General features: G+C 44.5%; 1 protein-coding gene across 1 annotated transcript in view; it reads left to right on the forward strand.

Moving 5' to 3' along the window:
- Window positions 1-1573: 1573 nt before the first annotated feature.
- Window positions 1574-15372, forward strand: part of LOC135909738 (cytochrome P450 9e2-like) — a 36733-nt gene continuing 22934 nt past the window's right edge. The window contains exons 1-5 of the mRNA XM_065441798.1: window positions 1574-1665; window positions 1934-2059; window positions 3487-3724; window positions 8148-8278; window positions 14249-14345. Coding sequence (XP_065297870.1) covers window positions 1615-1665; window positions 1934-2059; window positions 3487-3724; window positions 8148-8278; window positions 14249-14345 — 643 coding nt within the window. The 5' untranslated portion in view covers window positions 1574-1614. The remainder of the gene's footprint in view (window positions 1666-1933; window positions 2060-3486; window positions 3725-8147; window positions 8279-14248; window positions 14346-15372) is intronic.

The following is a 15372-nucleotide window of genomic DNA, read 5'->3' on the forward strand; positions in this document are numbered from 1 at the left end:
AGAAAAGTAGGCTGTTCGGTGGCTTAGTATCATTGCCCAGGCTTTCACTTCTCACCGATACAGATTTCGTATTCTAAACATTCAAATAAAAAAGGTCGTTGTCTTATGCAGAATAAGAACTTTTAATTGAAGCTTGTGGAATGAAGGCCCCTTGTCGTTTCACGTTTGCCTATTCATTTTTGATGGTCGATTTATAAGTTAAATTCTCCATTCATGTGATATGATGAGTGTCAACTTGAGCTAAATACTTCATGGCAGTTGTTTTATTACAGACCATAATCGAGAGCGTCGGAAGATGGCTGAAAGAATACGGGGATGTGTTTGGGTGAGACATTCATTTCCTCTTCACTAGGAAAAAGAAACATTTTTGCCTACCTAAGACAACGAGATGTGCCCTTTTACTGTCGCGCCCAGTTTCAGATGACCACCACGGGTGAACAAGAAATGATGGGAGCATGATGAAACCAATAAATTTATTTTTCCAGTCACAGAATGATTCTGTCACTTCCGAAGAACGTTGCAATGTAACGCCTTTTATTAAAGTCACTGCAGCAAATATGCGAGCAGCGAGAAAAAGCGGCAAAGTCGCGCTTTCATTCGTTTCGATAACTACATGATACGTTAAGTATTAATAAGAAAACCTCGAGCACAAGGGCCCTCAGAGTAATCGGAAGATGTAGAAATATCTTTGCCAATCGAATGTTCAAGCTGCCAGTTTAAGAAAAGCCAGCGTGTTTGCATGGCACAGTCGGTCTTTTATAGATGACGCATAAATGTAACCTCGAATAAGTAGGCAGAATCGTCAGACGATGTTTTGTACAGCATATAGGATTTCTTCATGTCCCAAGAAAGAAGTCATTGTTTTCTGCAGAGCAATGAGGCTCGCCAATATTTTGCTAATTCGGTAGGTGGCTTTTTCGCGGCAATCTATATAGATAACAGCAAAAGGCTCAACCATGGAGGAAGACAATTATTTTTTTTTAATTTTCTCCTTCGTAGTTTGGTTATTTATAATGGACTATAACCATCGTTTCGCCTCGTACCTTTGTGCCAAACAGTTGCGATGCGCATAATAGAGAGAGAGAGGTATCGACAAATACGGTTCCTCTATCTTGAGCTGAATAAGAAGCTCTTCCGAGTACCGCTCTGGTGACTGAGTGGGTACGGTGTTCTGGTGCTAAACACGAAGTGCTAATTTCAATTTCCAAGCACCTAGAAGGCATTTGCGTGGCTAGTAATTAAAAAAAAAAGAAACTGCCGGTTACCTACACTTAAGTTACACGGTAATGAACCCAAGGTGGCTAAAATTAAACCACAACTCTCTCCATCGGCGTCTTTCTAAAACATAAAGCAGTTTTTAGACGCCGAACCCCAAAATTTGAATTCCTTATGGAATGCAATTTTTATGTTCGTTGGTGCTTGTTAAAGGAACTTCTTTTCGTTTCAGAGATTTCGGCTATATGACAACATGTCCTTCGTTAAGGGGGCGGGGGGCACGGAATGAGCGTAAGTTGATGTTCAACATAGAAACTAAAAAATTTCACTTTCGTCCTGTTTCTCATATTCAGGTTTTACCTTGGCGATGCTCCCGTCGTGGTAGTAAGAGACGTGGATATGATTGACAGGATATTCGTGAAGGATTTGAAGAACTTTACTGCCAGAGGAGTAAGTCTAATATAAGAGAACGATACCATGCAGCTTTATTTTTGAAAAGCTGAAAGGTTTACCATAGGGTTTGCACAGACACAAATTGTCATTATTTTAAAAATGTTAGATTTCAGTCAGAGAAAAAGTTATTTTTGAAGGGCTTCGGTTAAATCTTCGAGGAACATACCAGATCATTGTTCGAAATAATACATGTTTTTGTGCAAGAACCTTTTCGTCAGTGCCTTTGTCTGCACACGTGACTCAAGTTTTGCTTTGTCTTTTCGAGCACATGACGCACGTCCACGAGCTACAGCCTCTCTTCGTCCGCAACATGCTCTTCACCAAGGGCAACGTCTGGAAGGACGTGCGACACACGATGGCACAGTTCTTCACCCCGTCGAAGCTGAAATCGGTGTGTCATATCAGTCGGAAGTTTTGCAAATGGCACATTTTGCTCACTTTATAATTTCATGGGCAAATGCGTAATGCTCACTCCAATTCACGGGGAACGTCTCATCTGTATAGGCTTTAAAGGGAAAAGGGAAATAATAGCTTTTTCTGATCACTGCTTAGAGTGATCCGTGGAAGTTGCAGTACGCTCCAGGGAAGACGCTGTATTCTTGAGAAAAATGTAAAACGGCAAATTACAACATGTCATTCCTAAAACGCGGAATTTGATATCTCAAAATTTGGATTTCACCAATTGGCGCTTAAAGTACAGCCCATATTAACAGCTTCGATATTCTACAGAGAGCGTTCTCTTCTGTATAGTCAAGGAAATCAGTTAATTGCTTACTATACTAACTCTCATATACTAACTTTGTTTCTTATTGAAAGTACGACCTATGCGGTGGATAGAAATAAAAGTGAACAAGTTGTTTCCATTTTGCTCGATGTGCAATCTTGTTCGGGTTTCGTGAGACTATAAATATCTGAAAAATGGGATTGAGAAAGAATAAAAGCTAAACGATGATTAAGTCTAATAGCATGTGAATTGCCTGTCCGACTATGGATCGTGGCGCATCGAATGTTCTAGATATTGCATATGACCTGTGCAGTAACGTTAAAAATCGGATAACTTGCGAGTTGCTGAATCGCGTGTTGAAAGCAATTTGCGCGTTGCCGATATCGACAGAATGAAGGAAAGAACGTGTGATTCTGGTTCATGATTTTGAATTTGATCACTTTAAGCCAATGTGAGAGAACGGTAATAAAAAATTGCAGATAAAGCGAGACAAGGTAAACCAACGACCGAATATGCATGAGTCATTGTGTGGATGATTAGAATGCAAGGGAACTAGATCCAAGGCTGTTTGGGCACAAGCGGACTAGATTAGCTTTTTGGCACCAAATTAAAAAAAATAAAACACGTTTTTTCCCTCCAGTAATCAGCCTCATGGCGGAAAATACCTAAAACAGGGTTTTCAAAGAATGCCTGATTGGCAGGTACTGATTTGGTGTTCCTATCTAGTGTACATTTAAGCCTTTTATGAAGCGGGCCGTACACGTGCTAATCTTGAACCTGCTAGCGGATTCGGCCTCTTTCATTCGGTTCACTTAAAGAATGATTGAATTTTCATCCTTCGGCCACTGGTACAATGTTTGTTTAGTTTCAGTTATTTATGTGCGGATTGTGGCGATCATTACATTTACTGACGCTTTCGTTTAACGAAAATTTTAAAAAAGAGAGATAAATTTCGCCTCCAAATGGTCAATCGGGTCATGGACCAAAAAAAAAAAGAAAGAGATTCTCTCCGCACATACTACTTGCATCTGCCGTCGTAAATGCGTGCACTTTTGCATAGTGAACTAGTAGTCAGTGGTTCACCTTTTTCACAGGTGATGCCCTCTATGATGGATGCCCTCAAGCGATTCATCGAGATTCTCGATGAGTTTGCCGAGCGCGGCGATGAAGTCGACATCAACGCACTCTGCGAGCGCTTGACGTTCGACGTCGTCTCAAAGGCAGCGTTCGGGATCGACACCAACGTGCAACGTAACCCGCAGCACCCGCTCTTTCAGGGTGCCCTGGTAACCGTTCCGACTTACATGGCGGGATTCTTCTACAACTTAGCCCGTGAGTTTTGCAAATGTCGACACGATTCAGCGCTGGCCAGCTTTAGCCGTGTGAATTGTACATGTCGAAACTCCGTGTGCTACCACCACAAGGAAGTACCACAGAGCACTGAAGTACTCAAGAAATAAGCATTATGGAATGTGTTACTCCCGATATGAGGGTGCACGTGCGTTACCCATAAATATGTGAAGCGTTGTCTTAACATTGGTGAATACGTGGCCTTCGGCTAACACGTGCTTACAGTCACTTTGCAGATTTCAAGGTTGGCACTTTAAGGAAAAAAAAAGTACAATATTGCGACTGTGTCGCAATGCAAACGTTTTTTGTATAAAATATATCTGTCGCAGTTCAGATACAAACCGCAGACTTCCCAGCAGTAGCATCAGTCTGTGACGCACATTCCGCAAGGCAGTGTGTTTTAGCTCGAATTGTTCCTGTTTACATATTCGTTAGAGCGCAGAGTCTCCATGACATGCAGTTCCATTCACAACTTATCTTGAAAACCAACTGATACCTGCACTATGGCGCAGGCTTCTGAATGTCACTGTCAAAAGAAAACAACAATCATTGAGAGCGTGGCACCAATGTGTAACGAAAACTGGGTGAAGCATTGAGAGGCTCAGGTAAATCGATGAATATACTGATCCAGCACTTCATTCTTTCCTCATTCGTTAAATCCATGAATATATCACTCAGAGAACTACAGTGAGCTTTAGATTTCTCTTACATGCTTCAGACACTGTTCTCCATTGTTGAAGTCCTTTTTATTTGTATAAATGTGTGAATGCGTGGGCTCCGCAGTCAGGTTTCATGTTGCTGGCGGGCTGAAAACAATCATCGTTGAATGGCGGCTAACATACAAGGAAAAGGACGTGCTCACAGCTACGCCAGAAGGAGCGAAGAAAACAGAGGGAGAGAGAGAAACAGCAAGGAAGTTAACTGCGACCACGCTGTCTTCCTTACATTGTGGGAGCGGGAAATTGACGGAGAATGAAATAAGTGTGGACAAGCCAGACTTCGAGCACGTTGTTGGCGCCGGCGAAGTGTTGAGCACTGCCTCACATAACACGGCCACTCAATGCGGCTAGCTTCAATACCCGCAGGGTCGCTGTTATTTGCTACTGCTACAATCTTCTCAAGGCGGATAGCCCCGTAAATTTGGCTTTTGTCTTATTCGTGAAATGACGGGGACTGCAATCATAGCTGTCATTATTCTAATTCAAGTAGGTGTGAGCGTTTGTGAAGCAGTGCCCACGTAATTGTGGCAGAGTATGGGTTGCATCGCGTCAGCAAAGATCAAATGGCTGGTGCGAATGCATACGGAAGTCAGGTGAGCGCAACCAGATGAGCTCTAAATGAAGGACCATTTATTTCCCCAAGTCGTATCATGGGTGACCGCGCGAAGGGATCATGCTGCGTTCTTAATCACTGTAGTTTCTTCGAAGCGAAATAATGCCGATTAAGCTGAATTCATGCCTCAGGGAGAAAGTTGTACGATGAACCTGGTCGGAACTTGCGGTAAAGTCACGAAAAGAGCGAGGAGAGTCATGTATTATTTTCGTTCCTCTTTTTATATTTGAGCGTACAGCAGCAGTAAGCCATCACAAGCTAGAAGTGCAGGTCTAGTCCGCGCTACGTGCGGGTAAAGGTGTTGCGCAATGAAATCATAGTGAGTGACACACACACTAAACAAAAGACCACATTTCTTTTCGCTTGTTAACTGCTCTACAAATACCTAATACAAGTATGAATAAGACTCAAGTGATTACTTCTAGCACAGATCAGAGACAGCGTGAAATACTCGAGGCCTTCCCTATTCATCGGGAGAAACAGGCATGGGTCTGAAACCTAACCTAATTTTGACGGCAAAAGAGATAAAAATCTTGCGCAATAGGGTGTCATTGCTCATGCGCTTCAGGGATTGATCATCTAGGACGCGTCTTTTCGCCTAAATATTTGAGTCCTTCTGAGTATAATGTCTGTTGATGTCTAGCGTTCGGTGTGTCTTTTTCCATGTTCCGGTCCGGGTCATTTTTCACTCGCTTGTGCAATGTCCCCTCATGCGCCTAATCTTCGCCTTTAAGAATGCAAAGTGATAGCATTCAAAGATTCGTGACTGCTTCTCCCGCTTCCTGGCAAGTGCAGCTTATGCAACCGCAGTGTTTACCGGGAAGCGAAGGCAGCAATGCTATGCACGAAGGGGAGCTTTCTGGTAGAAACGCGGCCTCTTGCGCGGGCTGCGAATATGCGGAGGCGAGCGCTATGTTTGGATGGCGCTGCTAGGAACCGGACACGCCGCTCAATTAATGGTAAAAACACTGAAAGAAATGTTTGTGTTTAAGTTCCCGCGAAACAGAATATTTTCTCGTATATTAAAATTACACCTTGTGCAGTTCGGCAAAGTCAGAAAATTTGTTTGGCACTCTGCGCTGCATTTCAAGTAATTTATGCTTACGGCAAGGCACCTTTCGTTGTGACGCAGTTAGGAAAAAGTACTTTGACGTATATTGAATCCTACTGGATCGGACGTTATGATGTTGGCAGGTTGTGTGTACTTTGCACGACTTTTTAGGCATTTTACTTTGTGAAATTCAATTAGTTCTGGCACATTAGCGCTGCACGGATGGCCTGCCTGGTAGGGAATGATTATTCGTTCACAGTACGGTCGGCGCTGGACGCCGACCTTATTTGTGCTATCGCGTTAAAGGAGTGGCAAGTCTGTAGCCGAGTTGGAAGCCTGCGAGCACAAATACGTTCTAGGTCCCGCTATACCTTGAGCTACGTGACGGGGTGCATGCGCCATTGATCTAGAGCTATCTTTACGCATCAGGTGCAACGCTGTGGAGGCTACAGGCTTCTTTAAGTTGCTTCTGAGCAATTTTCGGGAAAATTCTGTTAATGTAGGCTGAATTCTGTTATATATATAAAAAAGGTGTGCTTCCCGGAAACGAATGAACTATGGATTTAACCCGGCTGCTGAAGCGGTGATTTAATTCAACTTGGTTTCTGTTGCTTTTATTTTCGTGTTTTTCTTTAATTTTCCATCCCTGGATGCCGCCTGGCGCGCATGCTCGCGTGAAAGAAGCTGTTATGGAGCAGCGAAGCGTTGACGGAACTCGCGGAGCCATAAATTTTGGTGACCCAACGTGTTGCCTAGCTTCTACAGCGTTGCACCTGATGTATGAAACTCAGTATAGTTGGCGCCACCGACTTCCATTGCACACTCCTTAATGATGCCCACAAGATTGTCGTTCATTGTTCCAACACTAAGGTCCTCTTCCCGAGTTAAAGCCGAATACCTGCTCTGTAGCTTGATCTGGAATTCCTCTATTTTCCCTCTTACCGCTAACTCATTAATCCGCTTCTTATGTACCAGTTTCTTCCGTTCCCTCCTCAGGTCTAGACTAATTCGACTTCTTACCATCCTTTCGTCACTGCAGCGCACCTTGCCGAGCACGTCCACATCTTGTATGATGCTGGCACGAGCGAAGTATGAGCGTGGTCGGTACGTGGCCAACTAATGGCAGGCATTTTTAGCATTAGTCAGGTGTTGTATTCTTGTATATGATGACCAGTAGGTAATAAATAAATAAAAAAATAGGCGATCGTGGCCTGACGGCTAGGGTATCTAGCTTCTGAGCTCGGCGTAAGAGATTAAATCTCATCATTGGACACGAATTTTATCATTATAGCGCTAAGGGCTTTGTGCCGGTAAAAAACACGGCGTCGGTGTAAGTGTGGACGTCGGCGACGTTGTCCGTATGAAAAAAAGTAATCCTGAAACACGCATCCCGGTCCACGCGGGCCATCCGCTTGGCGCAGAGACGTTACTGAACTAATTCGATTTCTCAATGTAAAATGCATAATAAAATTCGTAAAGCACGAGTTACAACCTCGAGATATGACAGTGTCGGACTGTAATTTGAATATACGAGAAAATATAATTTTATTACACGGAGGTTCAAACACCAACCCATTTTCCAGCTAGAGTTTGAGGTCTGTCTGAGTGGGTGCGGCGCGACCCGCCCGATTCCATGCAACACCACCCAGATGGCGGTCGCCTTCACGCATGCGCGGCAGCGGCGGTGCCGGCCGTGAGGAAAACAAGCAGAAAGCTTTCCCTCGTGCATAGCGTTCCCCGCTAGCGTTTCCAGAAAACATTACAGTTACATAAGCTGCACTTACCAGGAAGCGATAGCAGCAGTCAGGGATCTCTTAACCCTACTGCGTTCCACTGGTAAAGACGAAGGTTAAGCGTCCTCCAAATTTTTCTTTTTATAATAGGAGGCGAGACAGGAGATACCTTCGATGAGCCAGTGAAGGCCGTTAAAACAAGGATTGACGGAATTCAACGCATTTTCTGCAAGAATACAGTTCTAAACAAATTATTTAGTAATCGTTTACCTCGGGATGTTCCTTTCAGAAATTCTATCTCATTGGCCGTGGATATTTAAGGCATTCTCTCGGGTGATCGATATGTTCTACGTGAACCCTATTGTTGCGTTAACCAAGAAGGCAATTGACGTCATCGAATTCCGACGCCAAAACCCACAGGTTGGAAACTTTCATTAGCCATCATTTTGCGGTTGCTTTCGTAAGAACAAAATGTTTATTTTGACCATTTGGATTTGTGTTTGTATTTATTTGCGCACGAAATAGGCTTGACTTGCCTTAGGCGTGAGACATATCGCAAATGACATAACGAAGCCCTCAACTGCGTCTTTATTCGTGGACAGTCACTTGAGGGAGGACGGCTCGTTCTGTTATGGCAGTCTGAGAATTCTAAGTGTTTGAAGGAAGAAATGCACCATTCCTCATTCTTTATTTGCTTAATAAGAAGAAATGCATGCATTTAAGGAACCCAGTATACCCTGAATTGCCTGAAAATAAACATCGACTTTTTTTATCACCAGACAAACTGCGCATTACTTAAACTTATCAATTGGTATGCACATATGTTTAGTAAGAATTCCTAACGCATTTCTTAACTGGTAGAATGTGTTGACCTCGCTATCTGCATGACAAATTGCAATAAAATATACCTTTGAACTGCAAGTTCTTTTTTGCTAAATGTTTGTCAGAAGTTCGCACCTTCTGTCTCTATCGTTGACGAGACCTCTGGTCATGACTATATGCTTAGTTCGCCCGGGAAAAAGTGAGAAACTTGTGTGATGCTTTCGGAGAAGCGAGTCGCGGCAGATATGTTAGCTGGCATTGGCGGCAGCCCTTAAAGCTAGATAGCGCGGATTTGCAGGCTAAGCTTCGAACACAGCCTGTGTTCAAAGTGCTATGTATTTTAAGTCTGCAAGTCTGCTCTAAGATATGTGATGACGGTGGTAAGGCAGCCCCGAATGCTGTTTGGCTGATTTAACAGTAACTTCTTTTCGTTTCACTTCAAAGAAACAAAACGGTTGTCCTAAATGAGTTTCAGAAAAACTTGTATAATGGGATATTCGGCAATAAATGCTGCGCAGGTCCGTGCGTTTCAAAATTTAATTATGGGGTTTTACGTGCCATCTCGAATAAGATTGCCTCGGTGCGTCGAAGAACTTATCCACGAAGTGCACTATTCGTACAGGTTCTCGCGTTCAGTCTGGACCAATTCGCAACATCCTGGCCAAACAACACGTCATAGTTTGGGACTCAGAAATAACGTGGAGCAGTTTGGGTTCTTTCACGTGAACTCCTTGCATGCTACACGCATATTTTTGCGTTTCTTTCCATAGAAATGCGGTGGCTGTGGCTGAGAGTTGATCCCGCAACCTTATTCTTATCAGCGTAACGCCAAAGTCACTAAGCAACCATGACACGACAGGGTTTATGTAGTAGTTTATAAGTACATGCCTGACACGGTGTGAAGAGTTGGCTTTGAACGGTACATATGAGCATTGGGAGAGATGAATATTGGCCTCGAGCTCCACCACTGGAAAAGCTGGTGCCACCGTCACCGTGACGTGCTATTAGGGATCACGTGGACATAGCGGCCGCGTCGGCTGCTTCGGGAGCGCCGAAGCGAGCTGAAAACGAGAGTTTCAATTCCCTCGTACGCGGCGGTCCTCATTTAGTGGGGAGATTTTCCCGCTTCGAGTGTCTCCTTTACAACGATTGAAAGTACTACAATAGGTAGTGGCTTCGTTCGAAGACGCACAACTTGGTAGGCTACTGCCCGGTGCAGCAGTGCCGGACGTACGCAACGGAGCTTAGTGTCAGCCTTATTGACACGTAGCCGCAGGACAAGAAGCTGCGGGAAGCTTGGCTCCCGAAACATAAAACCGGCAAACAGTCATCTGCTACAACTCGGGTATGCAGCAAGCACAGACGCGAGGAAGATTTCTGCTACGGCGCCGTGTCTGCGATGTTCGGAAAACGCGCACTGAGACGCTCGCCCGAGTCCGCTGCCCGACTAATGTCATGACGGTTTGGTCTATGAACTTGTAGATGCTATAGATACTGGCAAGTTTTGTGGAGTGGAAAGGGAGCGGTAAGAAGCACATTAAAAAAAAAAGCATGGCATCTCGTCATGTTTGTGTTATGAATTAGTACACTGGATTACAAATAAGAGTCAGCGGGAAATCGCACGCTGAGAACACCGATAAACATACAGTGCGCCGCAACTCGAGAAATAATATTGAAACGTTCAAGAATTTAGAAGAAAAAAAAACACTGAGTCGTCGCGACGGCAGATCACAATCCCCGTAGGCGTCGAAGTCTCTACATGAAAATTGTTTTTTAACAGCTCTGATAGCGCCGATGCCACAATGGTTGTTTGTATACTGTCAAATGCTCATATTCTGCGGCCTAAAGCTCATGGCACGGTGCGAAAACGCGCACGCGGCGAAAGCGAAACAGTGCGCGGACAAGCATGCAGACGCTCATTCGTTCGCTGCGAATCTGTGCGAGAGCTGCATTGAGGCTTCATTCTATTACGTTCCATTTAGTTATACAAATACTATAAGAGCATATTTCACATAGTTTTCTCTCAGCGTTTACCTACGTTTCCCGCAAGAAGCCGGTTCGGGAGACTCCATCGTGGCGACCGCGCGCAGTGACGTTCACTGTACGTATTCGGTAAAGAGATAGCGTCTGTAAACGATTCTGTGCTTTCAGTTTGCGCAAGAATATTATTTAGACAGTAAAAAACTTCTCTAGTTTCGAAAGTACTTACAGAAATGTCCGGGAGAGCTCGCCCGTGGTGTTTTTAGTGAGCGCTGAAAGCAAAACCTATGAGGAGCGCGCCGTGTGATCCCTCATACTACGCCAGCGAGGCGCTTCCGATAGATGTCGACTCCCCAACTCCTCACCGCCAATGGGGCTGCATGAAATAAAGCTATGCCATCATGATTCTATAAAAAATTCTGAAGTCAAGTTTACGTAACCACAGCATCGAGTGGTGTTCGCAGGTGTCCAATCGAATGCTGTGCTTGTTTATAGGGAGCAATTTTTGTTTGCTTTGTAATCAAATAGCATTGCCTACATGGACAGGGCATTATTATGTAATCGGCTCACATAGCTTGAGCGGAGAGGGTTTCAGTGGCTCCGAGCTAGCGTAATGAAAGTAGATAAGCGGATGAGGAGGACAGGGCCGACATATGCGATTGGTCTGCTTCCTCTTGCTTAGCTTGTGGTGCATCACTGGTCGAAAATTGTTGCGGTCTGCTATGGAAGGTTAAAAAATTCACCCACGATTACGATACTCACTAATGCGAAATTTTAGCGCAGCTGTATACGTGTTTTCATTTCGTTCTGTATAGGCTGGTGCGGACAATCTGCTTTATGCGGCACTTTGCAAACGAAGCGAAGCGTGGCGCGACTGCATCGCTAATCGGGAGATTGCCAGGCACAGCGCGTCAGTGGCGCGTCGGCACGATTCACAGCAGCCGCCGCAGACGGACCTCCGCTCATGTAGCGCTTTGTTTCCATATGTCTGATGCACGCTACTCTGGCACAATCTCGTAGCCATCGTCACCGTAAAGCCTGCCTTGCGCGGCACTACGCTTTTGTTGTCCCGCTTTCGCGTTACCCTCCTAGTCCACTTTCCTTTTAGCGCGCTGTTTACTATCATCGCCTTTCATCACCCGATGCGCTCCGCGTTCGCTCTTTTGCCTTCGCTATGCTCGTTCGCTCGGTTACGACGGACCCCGAGGCACGCTGACACTCAGCGCTGGAACGGGCGCCCGAGAACGGTGCTCTGAAATGCCGATAAAAGGGAGCACCAGAGAAGAAGAGTCGGCAGACAGATTTCGTACCTTTCCAAAAGGGCCCAACTACGTTCTACTGCCACGCATTTTTTTTAACCATACGCAGCGATAACTCTTCTTCTCGGCACCCTACAAGTAGCCTGTGCCAGAGCAACCGGTGGGCAGCACACTTTTATTCATTTCAAAACGGGGCAGTCCCCAGCTATTCCGAAAAAAAAAATCTGTTTTGTTCGGCATATTACTAAATTTTTTTTTTCTTGCGCACATGTCACTTCGACGTGGTGTGTTTTCGGAGTTATGTGACGTCACCTGACGGAGAGGTGAAGTGGGCGCTGCCCAAACCCTTTGACCAATAGCGGAGGGCTACCGGCGAAAACCGCGTAAAATTGAAAGAAGTAGTTCATTTTTCTGGCCTAATCATGCATAAATAATGTGTACATGTCAGGTCATATTAGGACATTTTACTGTTTTCGTGATGTTGCGTTAGAGATAGGTGAAGGGGCGGTATTGCGTAAAAAAATTTACCAATCACGGAAGGCTCGGCGCAGAAATGGAACAGAAACAGATTGGGATAGCAGTACGTTATAGCACCCATAACCACAATATTTCTTTCTACTAAGAAGCACTCTACACAGATATATGCAGAAAACTGCTGGACGCAAAATGCAAGCATAGAATTCATCGTAGGGGTTAAATATGTGGCGCCTGATGCGCCTTCGTATGCAAATTGCGAGCCGAATTGGTTCGTTAGCTGTAGGAACCATTCATATCTGGCTCCTTGGTTGAAGAAACGTCCGGTAGTGATCCCTATGCATATTTATGCACAGTTTGTAACTAAAGAGAGCAAAGTAACTAAGTATACCAATGAAATATTATGCCGTTGTATCGAGTGGCTTCGTCTTCTGTGGCGAGGACTTTCACAACTTCAATTTAAAACTGCCCTTACTATTTGTATATCTATAGCTAACACACACTAAATAGAATGCCCTTTAAAATCATGTTTGTATCATTTGTTTGTTGTGTTTAAAATAGTCGCAAGCCGGAAAGGATTGCGCACTGTCACCTCTGCGGCTTGCTCCGCCGACACTCGCGGACAACCTTTGTTGGCATTGAAGGAAAAACTATGGAGGTAGAGCGAGCACAAGTATGAGCTCTTCCGAAAAACGTCCCGCACTCTCATTCTCGTTAGTTTAAGCCAGCAAAGTGGAAACAAACGAGTTATCTACAACAGCAACATAAGAAAAAATGTGCTAGGGTCTAGTAGTTGGACTTTTTCTTCCATTTTTCTCTTCTGCGTTTTGGCAAATGCGACGAACGCCGCATGCGGAAACTACACTGAGTCTGTATCTCTTCCGAGATACCGAAACCATGCTCGACTCAGAACCCATGTGCAGAAGCTCTTCACCTGTAGCTTTCGCTTCACTGACACAGAAAGTTGTCGGCGTGTATATCACTTAGTCAAGTCGGAACATGTGCGCCATCCTGGAGGTTTAATCTCAGGCCATGCACAGCGCAACTATACTTTTGGGTTGTTTGCTAAGCCTTGAGAAGCTACATATCAAATACGGCCGAATACATGCCCGTGCATGGGTTGTTTTAATATCTGCCTTGTTTACGAGTAGGTGCGCCAACGAAACTATATGCGAGGTGTTCTCATGCGCGGAAGCAAAGAATCCGTTGCGCTGACGCCAAATGAGGCAACACCTGTTCTTCGCTGTTTTACTCTTTATTTGCCTTAGTGGCACGAGGACCGGCCACGTCTATAGCGTCAATGCATTACTGCGCACCCTGTAAATATATGGGCTAGTTGCTTAGCTCATCAACGTGCAATACGCACTCAGCTTGACATGAGCACAGGACCTTAGCTTTGTGGGTTCAGACTCTCAAGGCTAACTTTCTGCGTACGCGAGGGACCGGTCTGCAAAGAAGTTGAAGTTATATGCATCAGGAGTGCTTACGAACCGAATAGTGTGGTGTGCCTTTACAAGGTGTCATGAGTACCCTTATCTTCTCGAATAACGAACGTAATTTGGGGGCTATGAAGGAACGCTCACTGTCAGATGGTACAGTGAGCTCAAGTGTGCTACTGGTTATTGACTGTTATTAGAAGTACCAATACCCGTCATGTCATTTGCAATTATCTGCAGTGTTCAGGGCCTTAACAGATCTCCACTATCTGTGCATGTTCAGGAAAGAATTTGCATGCAATATTATAATATAATTTATTGTCCGCAAGGTCAATAATCTGCCGTGAATACAAGCGCTGTTTCTTGCATCGTGAAGGCAGTGCATTTGATATTTGCACAATTACTTTTGTTCCTTTCAGCTAGTTCTTCCCGACATGGCTCAAATTCTCCTGGACGATGCGACTGGACGAAAGAGCGAGCCACTGAAGGACAACAACGACGCTGCAAGGCCTCCCGGTACTTTGTTAATCTAAGATGTTATCTTATGTATTTATATACTTGAAGGTGTGAAGCAAATCAACAGTTCTTAACGTCAAGAACATTCGCCAGCCTTGAGTTATGAATGAACGAATGCTTATTTTGCAGGAATTGAAAACTAAGGTCTTCAGATGAAAGTTAAGTTCGAGATGAGGTGTAATGTGATGTAAGATGAGAGCAGTGAAAATCCAGCTTATCCCTCTTTTCTGCTCGGAAACATTGGACCTAGCATAAGTAACAAGCATTAATAAAGAAAATCGCTTTCTGCGCACTTGTGCATCGAAATTAGCTGAGGTTGCTGCTTAGACTTACATAACGGTCAAACTGGCGTTCTGACATTCGCGCGATAACAGCAGCGAGAGAGTGGCTCCAAGGAACTTCCGGTCACGGGCCTCATCAGTCTGCTGCGCCGGAACCCAAATTGTTGTTTTAAGTTCTTCCGTTGCGCGGAAAGTCGATATTGAAGTTTTGAGATAGAAGACATGCGCATTGCGGCTTAATATCGGTGCATAAAATTTCTCGTATAACTTGCGATAACGTTGACTTGTAAAATTGTCATCATTTACAGAGGAAAAGTGTTGAAAATGTGCGGGCTTATATTTTAACGCACTGCTCCTACTCGATATAGCGGTCAAGGCTTTTCTTGCTCGCTAGATTTAGCGGGCTACATCGGTGAGCAAAATCGGAAGTCGTCCAGGGCCTATGTTTGTAAGCAGTGAAAGGATCTATGCAAAGAATAGCAAAATAAAGTGCAAGTAGAACTCTTTTCTCTTTCTTTCACTATTTTTCTTTTCATTTTCTTAGGACGAGGTTTTCCATACGTCATATCATAGTTAAATAAATGCGTGTAGCCATTATTTGCAAAAAAGCTGCATACATGGTCTAAGGAACTTATTGTCCACAATTATTCTCTCGTAATGTGTGGCCTGGCCGTAATCTGTGGCCTATAAAAGCGCTTTTATCCTACTGTGTTCGTCCGTGTACACTGCCACTTAAGATGGCGGGC

Source organism: Dermacentor albipictus, chromosome 8 (assembly GCF_038994185.2).
Source record: "Dermacentor albipictus isolate Rhodes 1998 colony chromosome 8, USDA_Dalb.pri_finalv2, whole genome shotgun sequence".
NCBI lineage: Eukaryota > Metazoa > Arthropoda > Arachnida > Ixodida > Ixodidae > Dermacentor > Dermacentor albipictus.